This window comes from Pantherophis guttatus, chromosome 8 (assembly GCF_059756535.1).
Source record: "Pantherophis guttatus breed Tessera chromosome 8, ASM5975653v1, whole genome shotgun sequence".
NCBI lineage: Eukaryota > Metazoa > Chordata > Lepidosauria > Squamata > Colubridae > Pantherophis > Pantherophis guttatus.
This window is the reverse complement of record NC_142070.1, coordinates 61,347,374-61,365,754: the sequence shown is the minus strand read 5'-3', so window position 1 is coordinate 61,365,754 and position 18,381 is coordinate 61,347,374. Positions and strand designations below refer to the sequence as shown.

General features: G+C 45.8%; 1 protein-coding gene across 4 annotated transcripts in view; it reads right to left on the bottom strand.

Annotated features, from left to right (window-relative positions):
* Window positions 1–16,062, bottom strand: part of GABRB1 (gamma-aminobutyric acid type A receptor subunit beta1) — a 277,599-nt gene extending 261,537 nt beyond the window's left edge. For 3 of the 4 annotated variants that reach the window (XM_034432893.3, XM_087875272.1, XM_034432894.3), the window contains exons 1-2: window positions 13,706–13,869; window positions 251–403 (exon numbers count right to left, since the gene is read on the bottom strand). Coding sequence is in view for 2 of the 4 variants with exons in the window: in XM_034432894.3 (XP_034288785.1) it covers window positions 251–370 (120 nt within the window). In the remaining 2 variants the exon portion in view is untranslated. Of the gene's footprint in view, window positions 1–250; window positions 404–13,705; window positions 13,870–15,861 lie in introns of those variants that run through there. The other variant, XM_034432891.3, reaches the window with a different exon arrangement.
* Between the last annotated feature and the right edge of the window lie 2,319 nt (window positions 16,063–18,381).

Below are 18,381 nucleotides of genomic sequence, written 5' to 3'. Positions count from 1 at the left end.
GAAAAAGAAAAAGAAACACCATAGTGGAGGTTGAACAGGCCTCACCGGGGCCTCTGGGGCACTGGGGACGAGATGCATTCCACCAGTCGGTCTTTCTGGGGCCTTCTGGGGCCCAGTGCCCATGTCTCCCTTGCGACAGAATTCTCATAACCCCACATCCAACTTGATGACTACCTGAAACCATTGTTGCAGCTGATGTGGAGGCCTCTGGGCCCTGTCAACCCTCAGTCAGCTACCCCGCTCTACGTACCTCACACTCCTTCAGCCTCACAACCAGTTGTACGCCGTCCTCTGAAACCTCTGGCTTGAGCACCTCATCATCCTCAGCAGTCTCCACCTCAGCCACTTCTGGCACCTTCCCTTCAGCCATCGCACTGGCTTTCTTCCCCCTCGCTGACCAACCCTGCAAAAGTAGAAGACAATGAGGGGAAAAGAAAAAAAGAAGAGCACTAACTTTCTCTCAAAGGTCCAGGCCTGGACCAGGGACGATCAAAGCAAACATGAGGAAACTGAGCAACTCAGTAACCCAGACTTTGATTCCCAACTGTAGGCTGAAGCCTTGGTACACGTTGAGTATGTGTATGTTGTGCAAAGTCAGCATTGGGAGCTCTCATCTCTCAGTGCACTTTATAGTCTGGGACCATGTCTGCTGACCAGCCTGACATGCCTGCTGATCACCCAGCATCCAGCTGTCTGTGGCTGACATCTGGTAGCAGCCACTTGGCCAGGCCGACAGCATAGTGCAGAGTCCAGGGAATCATGGTTGGAGGCATGTGCACAGCTGCAGGGGTGATCAGTTAGTGAGTGGCTATGTGGCGCTGCCGCTGGAAGTCCCGTTGCTGCCATTGCCTCCCTATTCTTTGCACCAGCCGCATACCTCATTGCCTCCCGATGCTGCTTGCAGCCAGACCTGGCCAGAAGAGTGGCCTGCTGATGAGCAGCTGAGTGGTGCTGTCCTGACGTGTTCCACTGCTGCAGCCGCAGCCCCAATTGTCATTGGACTCGCTGGCTCTGATGTGTGCTGCTCCATGCCCTTCCCACTTCTACCACCCCCAGGCATGGTGAGCCCCAGATCGGGACTAGACAGATGAAAGAGCTGAGGAAGTACACCTAGCCTGCGGATTCATCCAGCCAGCGAAATCTAAGGTGGCAGCCCCAGTCCTCTTTAAGGAAAAGAAGAGCTGGTCAATGAGGCTGTGCATGAATTTTAGGGGAATCAATACCATATGTGTGGAAAACACCTACCTGCTCCCCCTTATGAAGTACATGTTGGCCCACCTGGCAAAGGGGAAAGTGTTCACCAAACTGGACCTAAGAGAGGTGTACTACCAGGTGCAAATCAAAGAAGGTGATTAGTGGAAAACTGCCTTCAACTGCCCCCTCAGTAGCTTTTAGTTCAGATTGATGCCATTTGGGTTGCAGGGAGCACCCGCCATCTTCATGCAGCTGATAAATGAGGTGTTGCATGACCACCTGTCCAGAGGGGTCCTTGTGTACCTGGATGACATTCTTATATTTACCAAAACCCTAGAGGAACACGTGAAGCTAGTGCGCCAAGTGTTAGAGAAACGTCTTGTGGCCAAACTAAACATAATGCTGTTAAAATGTGAGTTCCACAAGACCAGCATAGACTACCTGGGCTATTGAGTGTCAAACGAGGGAGTAGAGATGGATCCAGGAAAAGTAAAAGCAGTACTAGATTAGCAATCCCCATGCATGCGCAAGCAACTGCAAAGTTTCCTAGGGTTCACCAATACTACTGGCAATTCATCCCTGCCTTTGCCGAAATTACCTGGCTTATCACCAAACTGTTGAAGACAGGGAAGGGCCCCCAAGAGCCATGGCCAAGTCAGCCCCTAAAATGGACCCTAGAGTGCCAAAGCACCTTTGAGCAGCTGAAAGGATTGTTCACCAAAGAGCTAACCCTCAAGCACCCTGACCCAGACCAGCCTTTCGTTATCCAAGCTGACGTCAGTGATGTGGCCATCGCAGCAGTATTCTTTCAGAAAAACACAGAGGGGAACTTACAGCCCTGTGTGTACACCTCCAAGAAACTGATGGAGACTGAACAGAGATGGACAGTGTGGGAGAAAGAAGCTTATGCGGTCCGATGGGCCCTACTGACCTGGAGACACTTCCTCAAGGTTGGTTCCATGCCTTTCAAAGTATGAACTGATCATAAAAACCTAGAGGTATTAAAGACACCCCACAAACTCTCCCCAAAGCAGGTCTGGTGGGCACAATACTTCAAATGATTCAATTTTGAACTGCAGTACATCCTAGGGGGAAAACCTCTTGGCCGATGCTTTGTTGCATGAGCCACAATACCATGGTAAGTGGGAAGAAGTTGTTTATGCAATGATACCCCCTCTTCAACTGGCATCACAAGCATTAACCTACCTGAGGTAGGTCAGGCTACCTGAAGGAGAGTCACGGATGGGGGGTGGTTGGGTGGGATGACCCAAAAGCTGAAAGACGAGCCTCATCTAATGCCTTCTGAGTTACTGCCCATGTGCTCTTTAATTGTTCAATCCAATCCATCAAGGAGGGATTCTGGGGATCATCTTGTGGTAGCTCGGGGATGGGTACGAAATCTTGGCCCGATGCGACCTTAAAGGGAGTGAAACTGGTGCTACTGTGTATGGAATTATTATATGCCACTTCTGCAAATGGCAACAGGTCTACCCAATTGTCTTGCTGGTAATTTACGTAACACCTCAGGTATTGTTCTAGAACCCCATTGGTTCTCTCACAGGCCCCATTTGTTTGAGGGTGGTGACTGGAACTCAGCCCCTGGGCGGAGCCTATCAACTTCAAAAACTCTTTCCAGAAACTGGAAGTAAATTGCACACCCCTGTCAGAAACTATTCTTTTTGGAGATACATGTAGTCGGTAAATCTGCCGAATAAATAGTTTTGCAAGGGTTTTTGCTGAAGGGATCTTTGAGCAAGGGATGAAATGTACTTGTTTGGAAAACAAATCAGTTACTACCCAAATGACAGTGCAGCCTTCACTCTCTGGTAAGTCCACAATAAAATCCATAGATATTTCTTTCCATGGGGCATTCGGTTTAGCCACACCTTGAAGTAATCCAGGGGGTTTTCCTGGAGGTCTTTTAGCCAAGGCACATACTGGACAGCTAGCCACATATGCCTCTATGTCTTTCTTGAGTGCAGGCCACTAAAATTGCCTCTTAACAAGATGTAGAGTCTTAACAAATGCAAAGTGTCCTGCGGCCTTGGCATCATGGGCATATTTCAATACGGTTATTCTTAATGTGGTCGGAGCATACAATTTCGATCCAATCCAAGCTAGTCCGTCACGAACTGTACATTCATTCGAGTGGCTCTTAACCACTCATCAGTTTCTAGCGCTTCTCGCAATTTTTTGAGTAAATCCCCCGAGAGTTCTGGCTCGGTTTTTGCCTGCGCTCTGGTAGTAGCAGGTATTGCCAATTGTGTCGAGGGGATCATAGGTTGAACCACCTCCTTCTTGATGCTGTTGTACTGAGGCAATCTGGAAAGTGCATCCGCCATGAAGTTCTTTCCACCAGGAAGGTAACGTAGGGTGAAATTGAAATGATTGAAATGTTGGGCCCAATGAGCCTGTTTTGGTGACAGTTTGCGTGGTGTTTTTAACGCCTCTAAATTCTTGTGATCAGTCCAAACTTCGAAAGGGTGCTTCACTCCTTCTAAAAATTGTCTCCATGTTAACAGCGCCCATCTAACTGCAAAAGCCTCCTTCTCCCATATGGCCCATCTCCTTTCCGTTTCTGATAGTTTACGGGACGTGTAGGCACAGGGTTGCAATACCCCCTTTTCATTCTTTTGCAAGAGTATTGCTCCTACAGCTACGTCACTGGCGTCAGCTTGTACTACAAAAGGTTGTTCCATGTCTGGGTGTTTGAGCACTGGTTCAGCCGCAAACAGCCATTTCAATTTTTCGAAAGCGGCTTGACAGTCCATAGTCCATTCCAGTGGTTTTGAGGGTTTGGGCTTTACTTCCCCTTTCGTTTTTAGCAAGTCTGTAATTGGTAGTGCGATTTTTGCGAACGAGGGGATAAATTGTCTATAAAAGTTAGCAAACCCCAAGAAGCTCTGTAATTGTTTACGGGTGCGTGGTGCGGCCCATTCCAACACTGCCCGAACCTTTTCAGGTCCATCTCTATTCCCTCATGTGATATATGATATCCAAGATAGTCAATTTTGTCTTGGTGGAATTCACATTTAGAAAGTTTGGCATAGAGTTCAGCAGCTCTGAGTTTCTTCAAGACCGTCCGCACCAATTTTACATGGTTGGCCATGTTGTCAGAATAGATGAGAATGTCATCCAAGTAGACCAAGCACCCTTATACAGGTGCTCATGCAATACTTCGTTGATCAACTGCATGAATACAGCAGGGGCTCCCTGTAGTCCAAAAGGGAGCACTCTGAACTGGAAACATCCCAGTGGGCAATTAAATGCTGTTTTCCATTCATCCCCCTCTTTTATTCTCACTCGGTAGTATGCCTCTCTTAAATCAAGTTTGGTGAAAATTTTTCCCTTCCCTAAATGGGCTAACATGTCCTTCATAAGTGGGAGGGGATAGACATTTTCTACGCAAATAGCGTTGATATTTCTATAATCGACCACCAAACGAAAGGATCCATCTTTCTTTTCATGGAACATTACTGGCGCCGCCACCTTGGGTTTGGCTCATTCGATGAATCCCCATTCTAGGTTCTTGTCAATAAAATTTCGCAATTCCCCTAATTCTCGAGGTGTCATGGGGTAAATTTTTGGTTTGGGAAGCTTCACCCCAGGGAGTATTTCAATGGTGCAGTCGGTAGCCCTGTGGGGAGGCAGAGCATCCGATGCCTTTTCGCTAAAGACTTCCTTGAGATTCCAATATTCCTTTGGAATCTTCTCTTCTCCCTCAATATAGTCAGTGGCTACTGCCGCCCTTTCTGGTTTTATGTCGTCCCTCAAGGGGGAGCCTTCCTTCTCCAGATTCGGTTCTGCCATGCGGATGCGCAGGACCCCCGTCTTCCAATTCACCCGTGGGTTCCATTTTCGAAGCCAGGGCAGTCCTAGAATGAGGCGTCTCTCCATGCCAGGGGCCACAATAAATCTGAGATTCTCTACATGATTCCCCAACTGCAGTTCAAGGGGTTCAGTCATAAAACTAGCTGGGCCCCCTCCTGCAATCAACCCGTCTAATTGACAGAATGCAATGGGTCTTTTTAAGGTTTTTAGTCTTAGACCTATTTCCTCCACCACCTTGGGGCTAATTATGCACCTAGTGCACCCCGAGTCCAATAGGGCTAACATTTGCGCATGGGCTCCTGTGGATGGTACCCTTACTTCTAAGGGGATGAGCAAGGGTTCTTCCGTGTGACTCATCCGATTGTCGATGTCGGAGTCGGAGTCCGTCTCGCTATCGTCATTGTGGGTCAGAGTTCCCAACTCACCCTGGTGTCGGGGAGCGAACTCAATGACTTCTCCTTTCAGGGCGGTGCCACGGGTCTTGGCGGGTATTTTGTCGCCTTTCTTTGGCCCGGCCCCGCCAGCTTTTGGAATGGCTTGGAGAAGCATTTGACAGCCTGGTGTCCTTCCTTCCTACATTTGAAACAGGTGAAGGGCTTTGACTTGGGTTTGAATTCGGCCTTCCCCCCAGCCATCTCTGGTGCTCCCTTACGGTGGAAGGAAGATGACTGGTCCCCCATATGCCCTCCTCGGAGTTGGCTCCGTCTCAGTTCGATCTCCACATCCTCAGCTACTATGTACCATATCTGCAAATCTTCGGGGACCCCCATACTTCTACAGTCTCAATATATCTCTTCATTCAACCCATCTTTGAAACTCTCCAACAGAACCATTTCTGACCAGCCTGTCATATAGGGTGCCAGTTCACAAAACTCTTGGATATACTCTGCCACCGGTCTCCGGCCCTGCTGGATGCCCTTCATCCTGAGTCTCGCCTTTCGTTCAGCTAAGTGGTCTTCAAAACGCCTCCTAAGAGCCCCCATGAACTGGTTGTAATTTCTCAGCAAGAGGGAGTTGTTATTGTGGAGAACCACCATCTATTCAGCAGCTAATCCCTCTAAGGCGTTCGTGACACTTCTCACTCTGGCAGCATCTGATACGTAGTCCTCCCCCGAATCCTGCATGTGGTTCCACACTTGGGTCAGGAAAAATCCCAAGGTTTTCGGATTTCCATCATACTTCCCAGGTAGGGGGGGGATTTTTGGCTTTTTATGTCTGCGAGGGGGGCCCTGCAAGGCTGGGGTTCTCTGGCCGGTTGCATCTCTCCCTTGAGCTGCCGAAGCCTGGGATGTTTCTTCCTCAAAATCTTCCTCTCCCCCACAGGCTGTCTCTTCTGGCTCCCCCCTGGGGCCTTCTCCCCCCTTCTCCACAGGAATCCCAAAAGACTCACGGTTTTTCCTGCTTTCTTCCACATCACAGATAAGTTGCAAGGCTTGTTCCATCATGAGATGTTTCTTTTGCTCCTGCATCCACACTGCCTCTTTCTTATGGGGTCTGGAAGTGGTCACTCCCCGGGGGTTCTTCCCCCAGTCCGGTAGCCTCCCCACTCCTTTCGACCATCTGGCTTCTTCAGGCTCTAATCGGAGTTTTTCCAACCATTCCGCATTCTCTTTCTTCGCTTGGAGGGCGGCTGCAGTTGAACTCGCTGCCCCCATCTGTTCTCCATCACTCTCTCGATCTGACATAATTTGGATTCACAGTCCCCTCGGTTTTTGTCCGGGATGACTGGAGAGACTTCCAGCTTAATGTCAGGTATGCTTCCTTCAATATCCAGGAAAGAATGACCCAAACTCCATATTTTAAAGAGATTAGTACTTTTACTGAATATGAAATGATCGCAACCCAGGTAAAGCTGGAAGTGAGCAAAATGCGCGAAATAGCATCTAGTAAGCTTCTCCCCCCCCGTGTCCATTGATCATCATCCAATCCAAAGGTCTCCCAAAGGTCAGGTGGCATCACGTCTGGCAACGTCATTCATCAGGAATGTAGGGCAGTTGGTCAGCCGGCCCCTTTGGAGATTCAGTTTCGTTTCTTGGAAAGACACCTCCTGCATTGGAAAGACACCTCCTGCAATCTTCCCCCCCCCACCCCCTTAACTGGTCCCTCCCCTCCCGTTTCTTATGGCAGCTGAAACAGGCAAAGCGGAGGCTGACAGTTGGACAATGTGACAGATTGTTTTGGAAAATTGAGAAACTTTTACTTATACTGGGGTGGAAAGCGTGGGAACTTTCAGTACTGGCTTTCCACCAGTTTATGCCAAGATGATGTATCTAAATAAATGTGTTCTTTGAGGAAATGAAATGCCTTGGAGTTCGATTTGTGATGGGTGCATTACTTGGAACCTGACACATTGTGGTGAGACAAATTGCCTCATCAAAATATGCAGTTGATTCAGTTGCATCAATACATTTTGCCTTCTGTTCACTGGTCACTCCATTGTGCAATAAAGGAAACTAACTCATGAATCTGTAAGTGTGGGGGTTTTAGTAATACCTTCACAAGTGTAAAACTGTTTATGTATCAGGGTTAAAATTTCTGGATATTTATCTTTTACATTTACAATGGCAATATGCCTTAATGTATTACCCCAGTTTCTCTTCTCCATTTAATTTTTCTTTTTTATTAATTTTTAGTCTGAATGGAACTTTGTATTCCAAAATCATTATTAAGTGTTTTTTTAAAGGGTGAACTTAATGTACAAGCTTATTTCATTTGCAGCATTTTCACAGCCTAATGAGGTTCTGGCAGTGAATGGGATAGTAATAAATCATATCCATTGACTATCATACTCAGTCATAAAGTCATAAATTGGGCCTCAGCTGTTTATCAGAGCTACAATAGGCTGGACTTCCTGGGAAAATGGCAAACTGAACACATGCATGGGGAGAGATTTCTGAAGGATTTCTCCCTGGAGTGTTGCTCTTCTGTCTTTTAACTGAAGGGACTGATATCCCATCAGCCTTTATGATCCTGGTTAGGGTGTGGTTGAAGAACTTTCCCTCAGGACCCTTCAACACAGCTGTAGACCAGCAAATTGCTTCTGGAGTTGAACTCTGAAACTATTTGCATGCCAAAAGCTGGGAGGGGAGGGGTTACAATCTGTTTGGGGGTCGAAGAAGCTGTCATTTTGAAATTCATTTTTCAAACAGACAGTAAGTTATGCCTTCCTTTCTTAATCACCTTCAACAATTATTATTCTATCTTAAGTCAACTTAATAGAGGCTCTTTCTAGCAACAGCCTGCTATACCTTTTTTTTTTATTAAAAAGTTTTGCAAAAAACAAAAATTTTCTTCCCCCCCACATTCCCCCCGCCCTTTCCCTCCCCTCATCCCACCCTCCCCCCCAGACTTCCCAGAGCAAAATACAAGGTATTTCATTTAGCAATCATAAAATAGATTAAGCTACTTATCCTCCGACTACTAACTCCCCCCCTGAAACCTTAACTCCACTATAGGTAATAAAATACTTCTAATACTTAACATTCAATCATAAGCTATATGATATTTTCTTGTCTGATACTTATTTTGAATATAGTCAATCCATCTTCTCCATTCTGATACATATCTTTCTTGTGTATAGTCCTTCAAATACGCTGAGATTTTCGCCATTTCTGCTAGGTTCGTTACTTTCAGTATCCACTTTTCAATAGTAGGCAAAGAGTCCTTCTTCCAATATTGCGCTACCAACAGCCTAGCTGCTGATATTAGATTCAAAATCAATTTAGTCTCTACTACTGTACAGTCCATAATTATACCCAGTAGGAACAATTGAGGAGTAAATTTCAACCTTCTTTTCAAAATATTCTGCATCACCCACCAAATTTTTATCCAAAATGCCTTGATTTTCTTACATGTCCACCATATATGATAATAGGTTGCATCATTACATTCACATCTCCAACATTTAGCTTGCAAATTAGGGTACATACATGACAATTTTTTAGGATCTAAGTGCCATCTATAAAACATTTTATAAAAATTCTCTCTCAGATTTTGTGCTTGCGTAAATTTAACATTTCTGACCCAAATCTTTTCCCACGTTTCCATCATCACTGGTTCCTGAAAGTTTTGTGCCCATTTTATCATACAATCCTTAACCAATTCGTTTCTGAATCTATTTCCAATAATGCATTATACAACCTTTTAATATGCATCTGGCTTTGGTCTCTAATCTGTTTCACCAGATTTTCCTCATTTTGCATAACACCAAATTTTTGATCTTCCCTCCATCTATCTTGGAGCTGACCATACTGAAACCAAGTATCAATTAAATTAGCTGATAGTCCTTTCCTTACGTATATGACTAGTCCATTTTTCTTCTCTGGTGCTGATGCCACAAAATGTGTACCTAATCTTGAATTTATGAAGTATTTTTGATCTAATAATCTGATATGTGTTTCTTTTTTGTGGTGAATTTAGGCCATTGACATTCCAAGATAGGAATTTAGTTGCCATCTTTAGCCTTTTGAAGCCTTGTGAGCATCAGCTGAAGCTCCTCTTCTACCTTACTCTTCGGCCTAGCCCGCCCCCCCACTGCTTCTGTTTTTTGAACTTCTTGAGATAAATCTTGAGATTGTTGCTTTTTTGATTGTTGTTCTTGAAGTTTATAAGTTGACCGGGTCAGTCGTTGTACTTTCGGCTTTCCCTTCTTAGGTGGTTCCAAAGTTGGAGGTAAGCCCCCAAGATCCAAATCTTCTTCCACGATAATTCCTCCAGCTGCAACTTCAGCATAGGTTTGTATCTGTTTTCCATCTTTTTCTTGCTGTAACAACTCTGTTTTCTTCCTCCCCCCCCGCCCTGGTGAGAGTGGGTATCCAGCCTTTAAAACATTTACATAGAAATCTTTTGCCTTCCAAACTGTATTAAACCGGTATCTTTCTCCATTATAAGTCACTATTAGACCAACTGGAACATCCCATCTGTATGCCACTTGTTGGTTTCTCAGCTCATTTACCAAAAAGCCAAAGTCTTTTCTATTTCTCAACATCTTTGGAGGAATCTCTTTCAAAACCACCACCTCTTGCCCAGCCACTTGAACTTTATTCTTGTAAGAAGCTTGTAGAATATCATTTCTGACCCTCCTAGTTGTGAAATAGACCACCACATCTCTTGGCAGCTGTCTTTGTTTTGCCAACCAGGAATTAACCCTGTTACCAATTCATCATCCACTTTTTCTGTTCTGGTCATGACATCACCCATTTTGCTTTCCAAATTTAAATTGGCTTCATTAATTTCTTTAACTTTCCCATCAAGCTGGATAACAAGGTTTGACAATCCTGATACAGCATAAACAATATCATCTCTTATTTTATCGTGTTCCTCTGCAACCGCTTCCTTGATCGAACTTATATCCTCCTCAATTTTCTTAAATTTCCCTTCCACAAGTAGTGTTAAATTATTCATTGTTGTGGCTTGGTTATTCATAGCTTCTGTCATTGCTGTTGCTTGATTATTCATGGCTTCTTTCATAAATTCTTTAAAATCATTAAGTGCTGCATCTTTAGCAACTCCTGGTTTCACTTGTCTAGAAGCCATTTTTTTTCCTCCCCTCTTTTAAGGAGATCTTTAAAAGCCACAAAATCTTTGAAGATGTTTATAATTTATAGTCTCTAATTTGCCAGGCAGAATAGTTTTTTTTTTCCTTCCCTCCACAAGCTCTCAGCTCCCAGCAGTTAATAAGCAGCTAATCCACTCTCCCAGCGCAAAGTTCTCAAGGACTTTCATTTCTGGCTTTCACTTTTAAAACCATAACAAAGACGCCATCTTCAGCCTCCAGCTCAATAAGATTCAAATTGCAACAAAGTAACTTCGGAGTTAAGCTCTGCACTTTTAAGGCATGATCTCCTGTTTTCCGCTCTGCCTGCACTTGTAATCAGTCAAACTCACTTTAAAAGCAGGATCGGATCGCGGCTTCTTGCTCTGCCTTTGCAGAGTCGTCCTGGTTCCGGAGCTTCTTGGCGGGCTGGCTGGGGAGCTCTCACCCTCCAAGCCTCTGGAAATGTTCCAGAAGGCTTTCGGGGAGCTCTATTCTCGCCCACCAGCTCTCCTCTCCTTCTTTTCCCGAAGGAGAGTTTTTCAGCCGCCAGACAGCCGGTTTGCGCTGTCAAGTCAGCTTTTACGGAGACGCAGGGCTGGCGGTCTTAAAAGACCATCCACGGAGCCTGCGGTGCCGACCGGAAGTGGGCCTGCTATACCTTTTTGAAGTCCTGTGCCATTTTAGGGACTTGTCGTAAAGAACAAGGAAGAAGGCTGCTAAGGCAAGCCAAATAAGGAAGCGTGCTGAGAGAAAAAAAGAAAAGTTGATGAAGAAAGATAAAGATTGAAAGTCATGATTTTAGTGTACTATTGTAGTAACTGGTAGCTTGATCTTCTTAGCTGTGGGTGGGTAAATTTTTCTGATTCTGATTCTGACTAAAAGAGGAAGCCAAGATGGTGGAGCAAAGTATTAGAGATATATTTGAAAGGTCTCTAAATAAAATACTTGAAAGGTCTCTTAATAAAATATGCCAATTTGTGGGCCAGTTGCTCTCTGATGATAGAAAATCCTCTTAAAGTACTTCTGAGATGCAAATGTGGAGAAGGTTACCAAACTGCCTAGCCAACTTCACAAGTAGCTGAAAATGCAGAGGAGTATATTGTAGCCTTGGAAGAACCACATATTAACTTTCATTTTCACCCTCATTATTACGGTTCAAATGTAAACCTCTCAACACAACTGAAAGAAGAGTGGGAAGAAAAAAGACAAATTTGGGACTTTTTCTTTAAGGACATTACCAAGATTGAGGATTTCATGATAAAAAGAAAGGATTACAAGTTTTTGATATTTCCAGAGAAGAAGAAAAAATTATTCCATGAAGATAAGCTGGAAGGCATGACAATGAGTTAACTGGAATCAGGATACATTTTTCTCTGCTTGATATGTGCAACTGAAAGAAAAGTTTAACTCAAAATTTGAAAATGTATTATTTTTAACATATATATAATGCTTAAGTAACGCTTAAAGTAGGCAAAAGCTATTGAAAATGTATTTGAGAGTACTTGTAATAAGAGAAAGTTAAAGAAAATGATGTACTAGTTTAAAGAAAAACTCTGTATGTTAAAAAGGATGTTTATAAAAGAAAAAATTCTATAAGGGAGTTTGGAGGAAAGGAAGCTAAATGCAATATTGAAGTTTAAAGCTTGGATGTTAAAGTCAAAGAAATAAGATATATTAGAAAGTTTTGATTTTAAAAAAGTGCTTTTTGTTTTTTAAAAGTTTAGTACTTTGAGGGAAAGGGGAGGGTGAAAGAAAGGGGGAAAAAAGGTCCCCCCCTCTTCAGTAAAGCCAAAGAATTTGAAAGAATACAATAAATTTTGTAAATAAAAATGGTAACAGTTCACAAAAATTCCTAGGTGCAAATAGAAATACACATTATTTCCATAGCAAGGAAGATAAAGCAGGAATGGTTAAATTGAATTAAATTAAGTTAAATTAAATTTAAAAAGATTTGAAAGAAGCAAAGCAGTTCAATCCTGACATGCAGACCCCTTGAAGGAAAAGGGCACTGGAAAAAAAATCTTGGCTAGAACTATTGTTTCAATTCTAGGTTTTTCTGTGTAAGGCAGTTTCTCAATATCAGGTAGCTCTTCCAGTCTTTCTCTGGTTACTGAAGTCCGATGGCTGATTTCTCATTGGATCTGAAGTTTAATGGCCCAGCAGTGAAATAGGTGGTGGCATTATGATATTCTGTGAATACTGGACAAAGGTGCTTGTGCAAGTAGAAGAAGCAATGGTTTTAGCTCAAAATGGTATCCTCTTTTGTTCCTGAGGAGGTTAGGCTTGTATTTATGAAAGAATTCTTAACATTGTACTTCAAACTGTCCTTTATATTGGAGATAAGAGCCTTGGTAGTACAGGGGTTTAAGGCACCCTGTTATTAAGCTTATTAAGACCAGCTGCCTGCAATTACTGCAGGGTTCGAATCTCGCCAAGGCTCAAGGTTGACTCAGCCTTCCATCCTTTCTAAGGTAGGTGAAATGAGGACCCAGTTTGTAGGGGCAATAAGCTGACTTTGTATAAATATACAAAAGGATGAAGGCTATTGCTGAGCACATTGTAAGCCGCCCTGAGTCTTCGGAGAAGGGCGGCATATAAATCAAATTTTTTTAAAAAAAGATAAACATAGAGCTTGGAATCATAGGACTGGAAGGTACTCAGGAGACTTCTATTCCAACCTTGTGCTCAAGGCAGGAGCCTTATACCATCCCAGTCAAATGGCTGTCTAGTCTATTTTTGATAATCTCTAGCAATGGAGCACCCACAACCGCTGGCAAGTTATTCCATTAATATTGTTTTTAATGTCAGAAAAATTCTCCTTATCTGTAGATTGTATCTCTTTTTGACAAACTTCCACCCATTACTTCTTGTCCTGCCCTCTGGTGCTTTGGAAACAAGTCAATCCCCTCTTCTTTATGACAGCTCCTTAAGTACTGAAAGACAGTTACCATGACCTCCCTGATTCTTCTCTTTGATAAGAAATATACATACTTAGGCCCTTCAACCTGTCATCATATAATTTAGCCTCCAGACCCTTTATCATCTTTGTTGTTCTTCTCTGCACATTTTTCCAGGGTGTCAACATCTTTTTTGTATTGTGATGACCAGGAAAAGCCAGGCAAAGGGTGAAAAAGCTGGAGCTACCTGTGCTGGTTAAGGCTTGATCAGACATAGGCCCTGTAGCATTCACCTTCAGTCCTTTTCTCATGGATCTTTTATTTTTCCTGCTTCAGAGCTGCCTGCCAGCCACTTTTCTCCAGCCCTGCAGCAAAGTGTGAAAACTGCAAAGGGACTGTTACGGTTGCTCAGGGCAACAGGAATTTATGACCAGCTTTGCATCATAATGTTCCAAAGGGGAACATTTTGTGCTGAAGAGTTCTCCTCAAGATTTCTCCCAGCAGCCTGGCTTGGGCCTCAGTTGCTGTAGGCTACAGGAGCTGAAAGAAGCATTGTATGAATTGCTGGGAGCAAGAAATGAATGAGAAAACTGAAGAGTGCTGAAGAGTTCTCCCCAAGACTTCTTCCAGCAGCCAAACAGAGGCTTGGGCCTCTGTTGTTGTAGGCTACAGGAGCTGAAAACAGCCTTGTGTGAATTGCTGGAGCAAGCAAGGAATAAGAAAACTGTAGTCTGTAAGCAACCCTCCATTCATCTGCTTCCTCCCATTTTTCCAAAGCCTTTGCACAAACAAAGTCTGGAGAAAACAGCTTCAAGCTCTGAATTTATTTATTTATTAAATTTATATGCTGCCCATCTCATTCTGAAAAGCAACTCTGGATAGCTTACTATTATAATCATAAAAAATGTAAAAAATAAAACTAAAAAAACTACAAAACAAGAAGCAAAAAAAGGCAAGATCAATAAGGTGATAGCATCTTCTCAGTTAATACATCAACAATCTCCAGTGTTGAGCACCCCCCTCAATTTCTAATTGTTAGGTGTTTTGTGCCAGCCATGGCAATCTCTTCAAAGGCCACCAGATGGGGCAAAGAGGCACCTTTGATCCCACTGGTGGGTCAAGAGGCTCCAGCCCCTGCAGCCCCATTGGGGAAAATTAATGGCCCTCGGGCCCCCTCACACCTTGTAAGGGAGGGGCCAGGGACCCCTATAAGAACCCCTGCACAGGGGCTGCTCCCTGCTTTCCCTGCTCTTGTTCGACTCTCCTATGGGACTGACCCATGGGCTCAATCCAGGCATGGATGCCTCCATGCCTGGGAACTTATTTTACTCTACTTTTACTTCTAAATAAAGACTTAATTTGATTGCATCCTTGCGTGCTGACCTTTTCTTGGAAGCACCCTCAACGAACCATCGTTCTTTGTGAGATCCCTCACAAAGTGGTAGCCAAGATGGTTTGAGGCAATGCTTCCAAGCCAGCAGAAGCAAGATGCCAGGAGATTCCAGCAAGAACTCCCAAGAGATGGATGGTAGGACTTCCCCGGTTATGACCAGGAGTCTCCAAGCAAGGATGGCAACCCTGCATCCAGTCCCTGATGCGAGCTTCGATCCAGAGGAGGATACAGATGATCTCTATGCCCACAGAGGACCCAGCGGAATGCAAGGGACCCCTTTGCATGCTTCCTTGCAGCTGCAAGCCACAGAGGAAGGCATGGAAGACCAGCAGTCCACCCAGGACTGCTAGGACACCGGGGAGGAGGCCAGGGACCAGGCCACCCCCAGCATAGACCAGCTCACTGGTGAGAAATGCAGAGAGCTGCTACCGAACGCTCCTAGCAACCCGAGGGACGCCAGGAGCCCAGCCACGTGGGACACCAGCGCAGGGGGCCTCTGGACACGGGGTAAGTCCTTCCCCAGCACCCAGGAAGCTCCCCAACATGGCACCGGCCACCCTGGGGGATCCCGGGGACCCGGAGCTTTTGGCGGGAAAGTCCCCGCCAAATCGCAACCTGCAGCTTCCGGGGCCAACCGGAAGCAACATGGCGGCCCCCAGGCCACCTACTCCAGCGAGGCTTGGTAGGCCTCAGCTAGGCCATGAGGCCCAGCAACGGATGGCATCCAGCCAAAGCAGCATGCAAACTGCTTCCCCCCCCCACCGGCAAGCCTCGAAGTCTGCCCAGCCACTCCTGCTGCAACGGGCATCAGGGCTGCAATCCAAGTCCTGGTCGTAGCTCTGGAGGCCACGATGATTGCGGCCTCAACCTCGGGGGCAGCCAGCCTCCCTCAACAACCCTAGGGGACCAGCGAGCCCCCCAGTCAGGACCCAGGTCTCCAGAGAGCCCCAGAAGAACCCCTGGGGGCTCCAGCCTTCCCAACACCCCCACCGAGGCAACGGAGGACTCACCTGGATGACTTCATGGGGCCTCCAGCCGAGCCTCCCACCTCCCAAGATGGCTGCCTCCTCCAGAGTCTTCAGGACCAGCAGTGAGCCCTTCCAGGCGATCCTCAGCATTTTTGGGCTTTTCCAGCCCCATCCTGCAGCCTTCGCCCCCTGGTAAGTGTTCCAGTACCAGGGGGGCTTCCAGAAGACTCTTCAGAGCTTCACAGGCCTGGGCCCAGGCCTGGCCCTGAAGCACAGAGGGAGAGGTCCGCTCCTGTTGGCTCCTGGGCTGGAATGAGTTCTGAGCATGCTCAGTTGGCCCCATCTGAAAAGGAGAAAAATAATCAGAGAAAAATACCTACACGGGCCAGCAGAGGGATCCTTCTCCCATTTACTTCAATGGAACCAAAGCAGAGATACCAAGGACTGCAAAATACATCAGCATTTTCTGCCCCAGCTGTGTCTGTTCTCCCAAATAACTTTGAAAAATTACATCTGGGAGGGGAAAATTTTAACATATGGAATAAAGAGATACAGGTATGTCTCTTAAAAGAGGGGACCCTAGAAATGGTTTTAGACCCCCCACCTTTCCTTTGGGGGCCTCAAGAAGAGTGGTACTACAGGAGAGCCTATACCACTCTACTGAGCTCACTGGATGCTAAATTGTACCCTAGCATTCCAGATAGGCTCACAGCTGGTGAAATTTGGGGGTTGTTATATAGCTTATTTAATTGTGATAACTTGGGCTCCACCACAAGACTCACAACGGAGTTCTATAACACCAAGCTAAAATTCGGGGCTAGCATGGCTGAGCACCTGGGAAAGTTGAAGGCACTCAGGGCAGAGCTGGTGCTCAGGGACTACCTCGTGACTGAGGCCAACATGATCACTGTCATTCTGGCATCCCTGGACAAAAGTTGGGACAATTTTATTGTCTCACTAGAGGGAACCAGAAAGGAAGCCATGACTCTGTCCTCCCTCACAGGGAGGCTTAATGAGGAAGACAGGAGGCGTAGAGATGCGGGAGAGTACAGCAGGGCCACAACTCATCGCATCAACAGAAGGCACCAGAGTTCAGAACAGGTTAACGCTCTACCCAACTCATCTGTGGCTCTGAGGAGCATCTGAAGAAGGACTACCCCCATTACCAGCAAGGACCTAAGCGTGGTTCCAATCAAGGAAGGGGCAGGGGGCAGAGAAGGGGGCCTGGTGGGGGCAAAGATGGTGCTAAGGGCAATTTTGTGTATACTAGTTACCTCACCCCCCGCCACAAAGGCTAATGGCCCTACTGGCCTCTGGTTACTGGACTCTGGGGCTTCATCTCACATTGCTAACTTGAGGCAAGGCTTTAAGAGGTTAAGGAGAATTAACTCCTCCATTAAGGTTGCAAATGGTAACAATGCTTTGTTTGTTGGGGAGGGCACTGTCTCTGTACCAGGGCTGGGCAATGTCGAAGGTGTATTACATGCTCCCTCTATAGCCAATAACTTGTTAAGCATAACCAAGCTATGTGATGATGGCAGGGTGGAGGTATTGTTTTGCAAAGGGGGAGTGTCAGCATTCCAAATTAGGCTTTCTTCCAGCGCTGACATAACAAGTTGAAGCAGAAAGAGCGGAAGCTTGATTTATTGCTGAGATGAACTTTTACCTAGTTTTGTTTATACAGATAGGGTTTCCTGGGAGACGAGGGTGGGGGCTGCATTCCTGTGAAAAGAACGTGCCGGGATGTAGAGATGGATCTGTATGATGACCAATGGGACGTGGGGGCTGGAGAGCGGAAGAGGAGGGGGTTGGAAGGAGGGGCCAGTTTGGCTGCAAATTTGAGTCAGAAATGTCGGATTCTGCTATGCTTAAAAATAAAATGTTTCATTAGACAGCTTGCGCTTGAGAATGAAGTTTATTCAAGATAGCACCGAAACCTGACAGACAGCCAAACTCTCCTCCAAATCCAGGCTGGCTGAGTTTAAATCATCCCGTTCCCTCCCAGACATCTGGTCGGACGGACTATGGCTGAAGCCAAGCTCTCGGAGGAAAGCCTGCTTCAAGAAACGGGAGGAGCAGAAGCGGTCGTGATTCCAGCCAACTTGGAAAATACAAAGGTAAAAGATAAAGAAAAACCCCTAAGTGAATTGGGAAGGGCGAGCTGGGGATGGGAATGGCAGCGAAGCCCAGACAAGGCAGCACCTCCCCACCCCACGATGAGAGACGAGGCAGAGGACTACCAACACCAAGGCTGGCCCTCCAGAGCTCAGCACAGAGAGGAGAGGGCAGAGAGGGAGGAACCACCCCAGTTCAGAGGGAAATTCGATGGTGACCCAGACAACCTCGCCCAATTCCTCGATTCAGCTGAGATATACATAGAGCGGTTCGGACACCTCTACCCTTTCCCCAGAGCCCTAGTGAATGCTATCTCGGAAGGGCTGGAGGGAGAAGCAAAGAGGTGGTCAGCATCACTCTACAAATACAGGGCCCCCCAGCTACAAAATGCGGATGGGTTCTTGCAACTATTGAGAGCCCGTTATGAGGAGGAGGAGGAGGACCCCT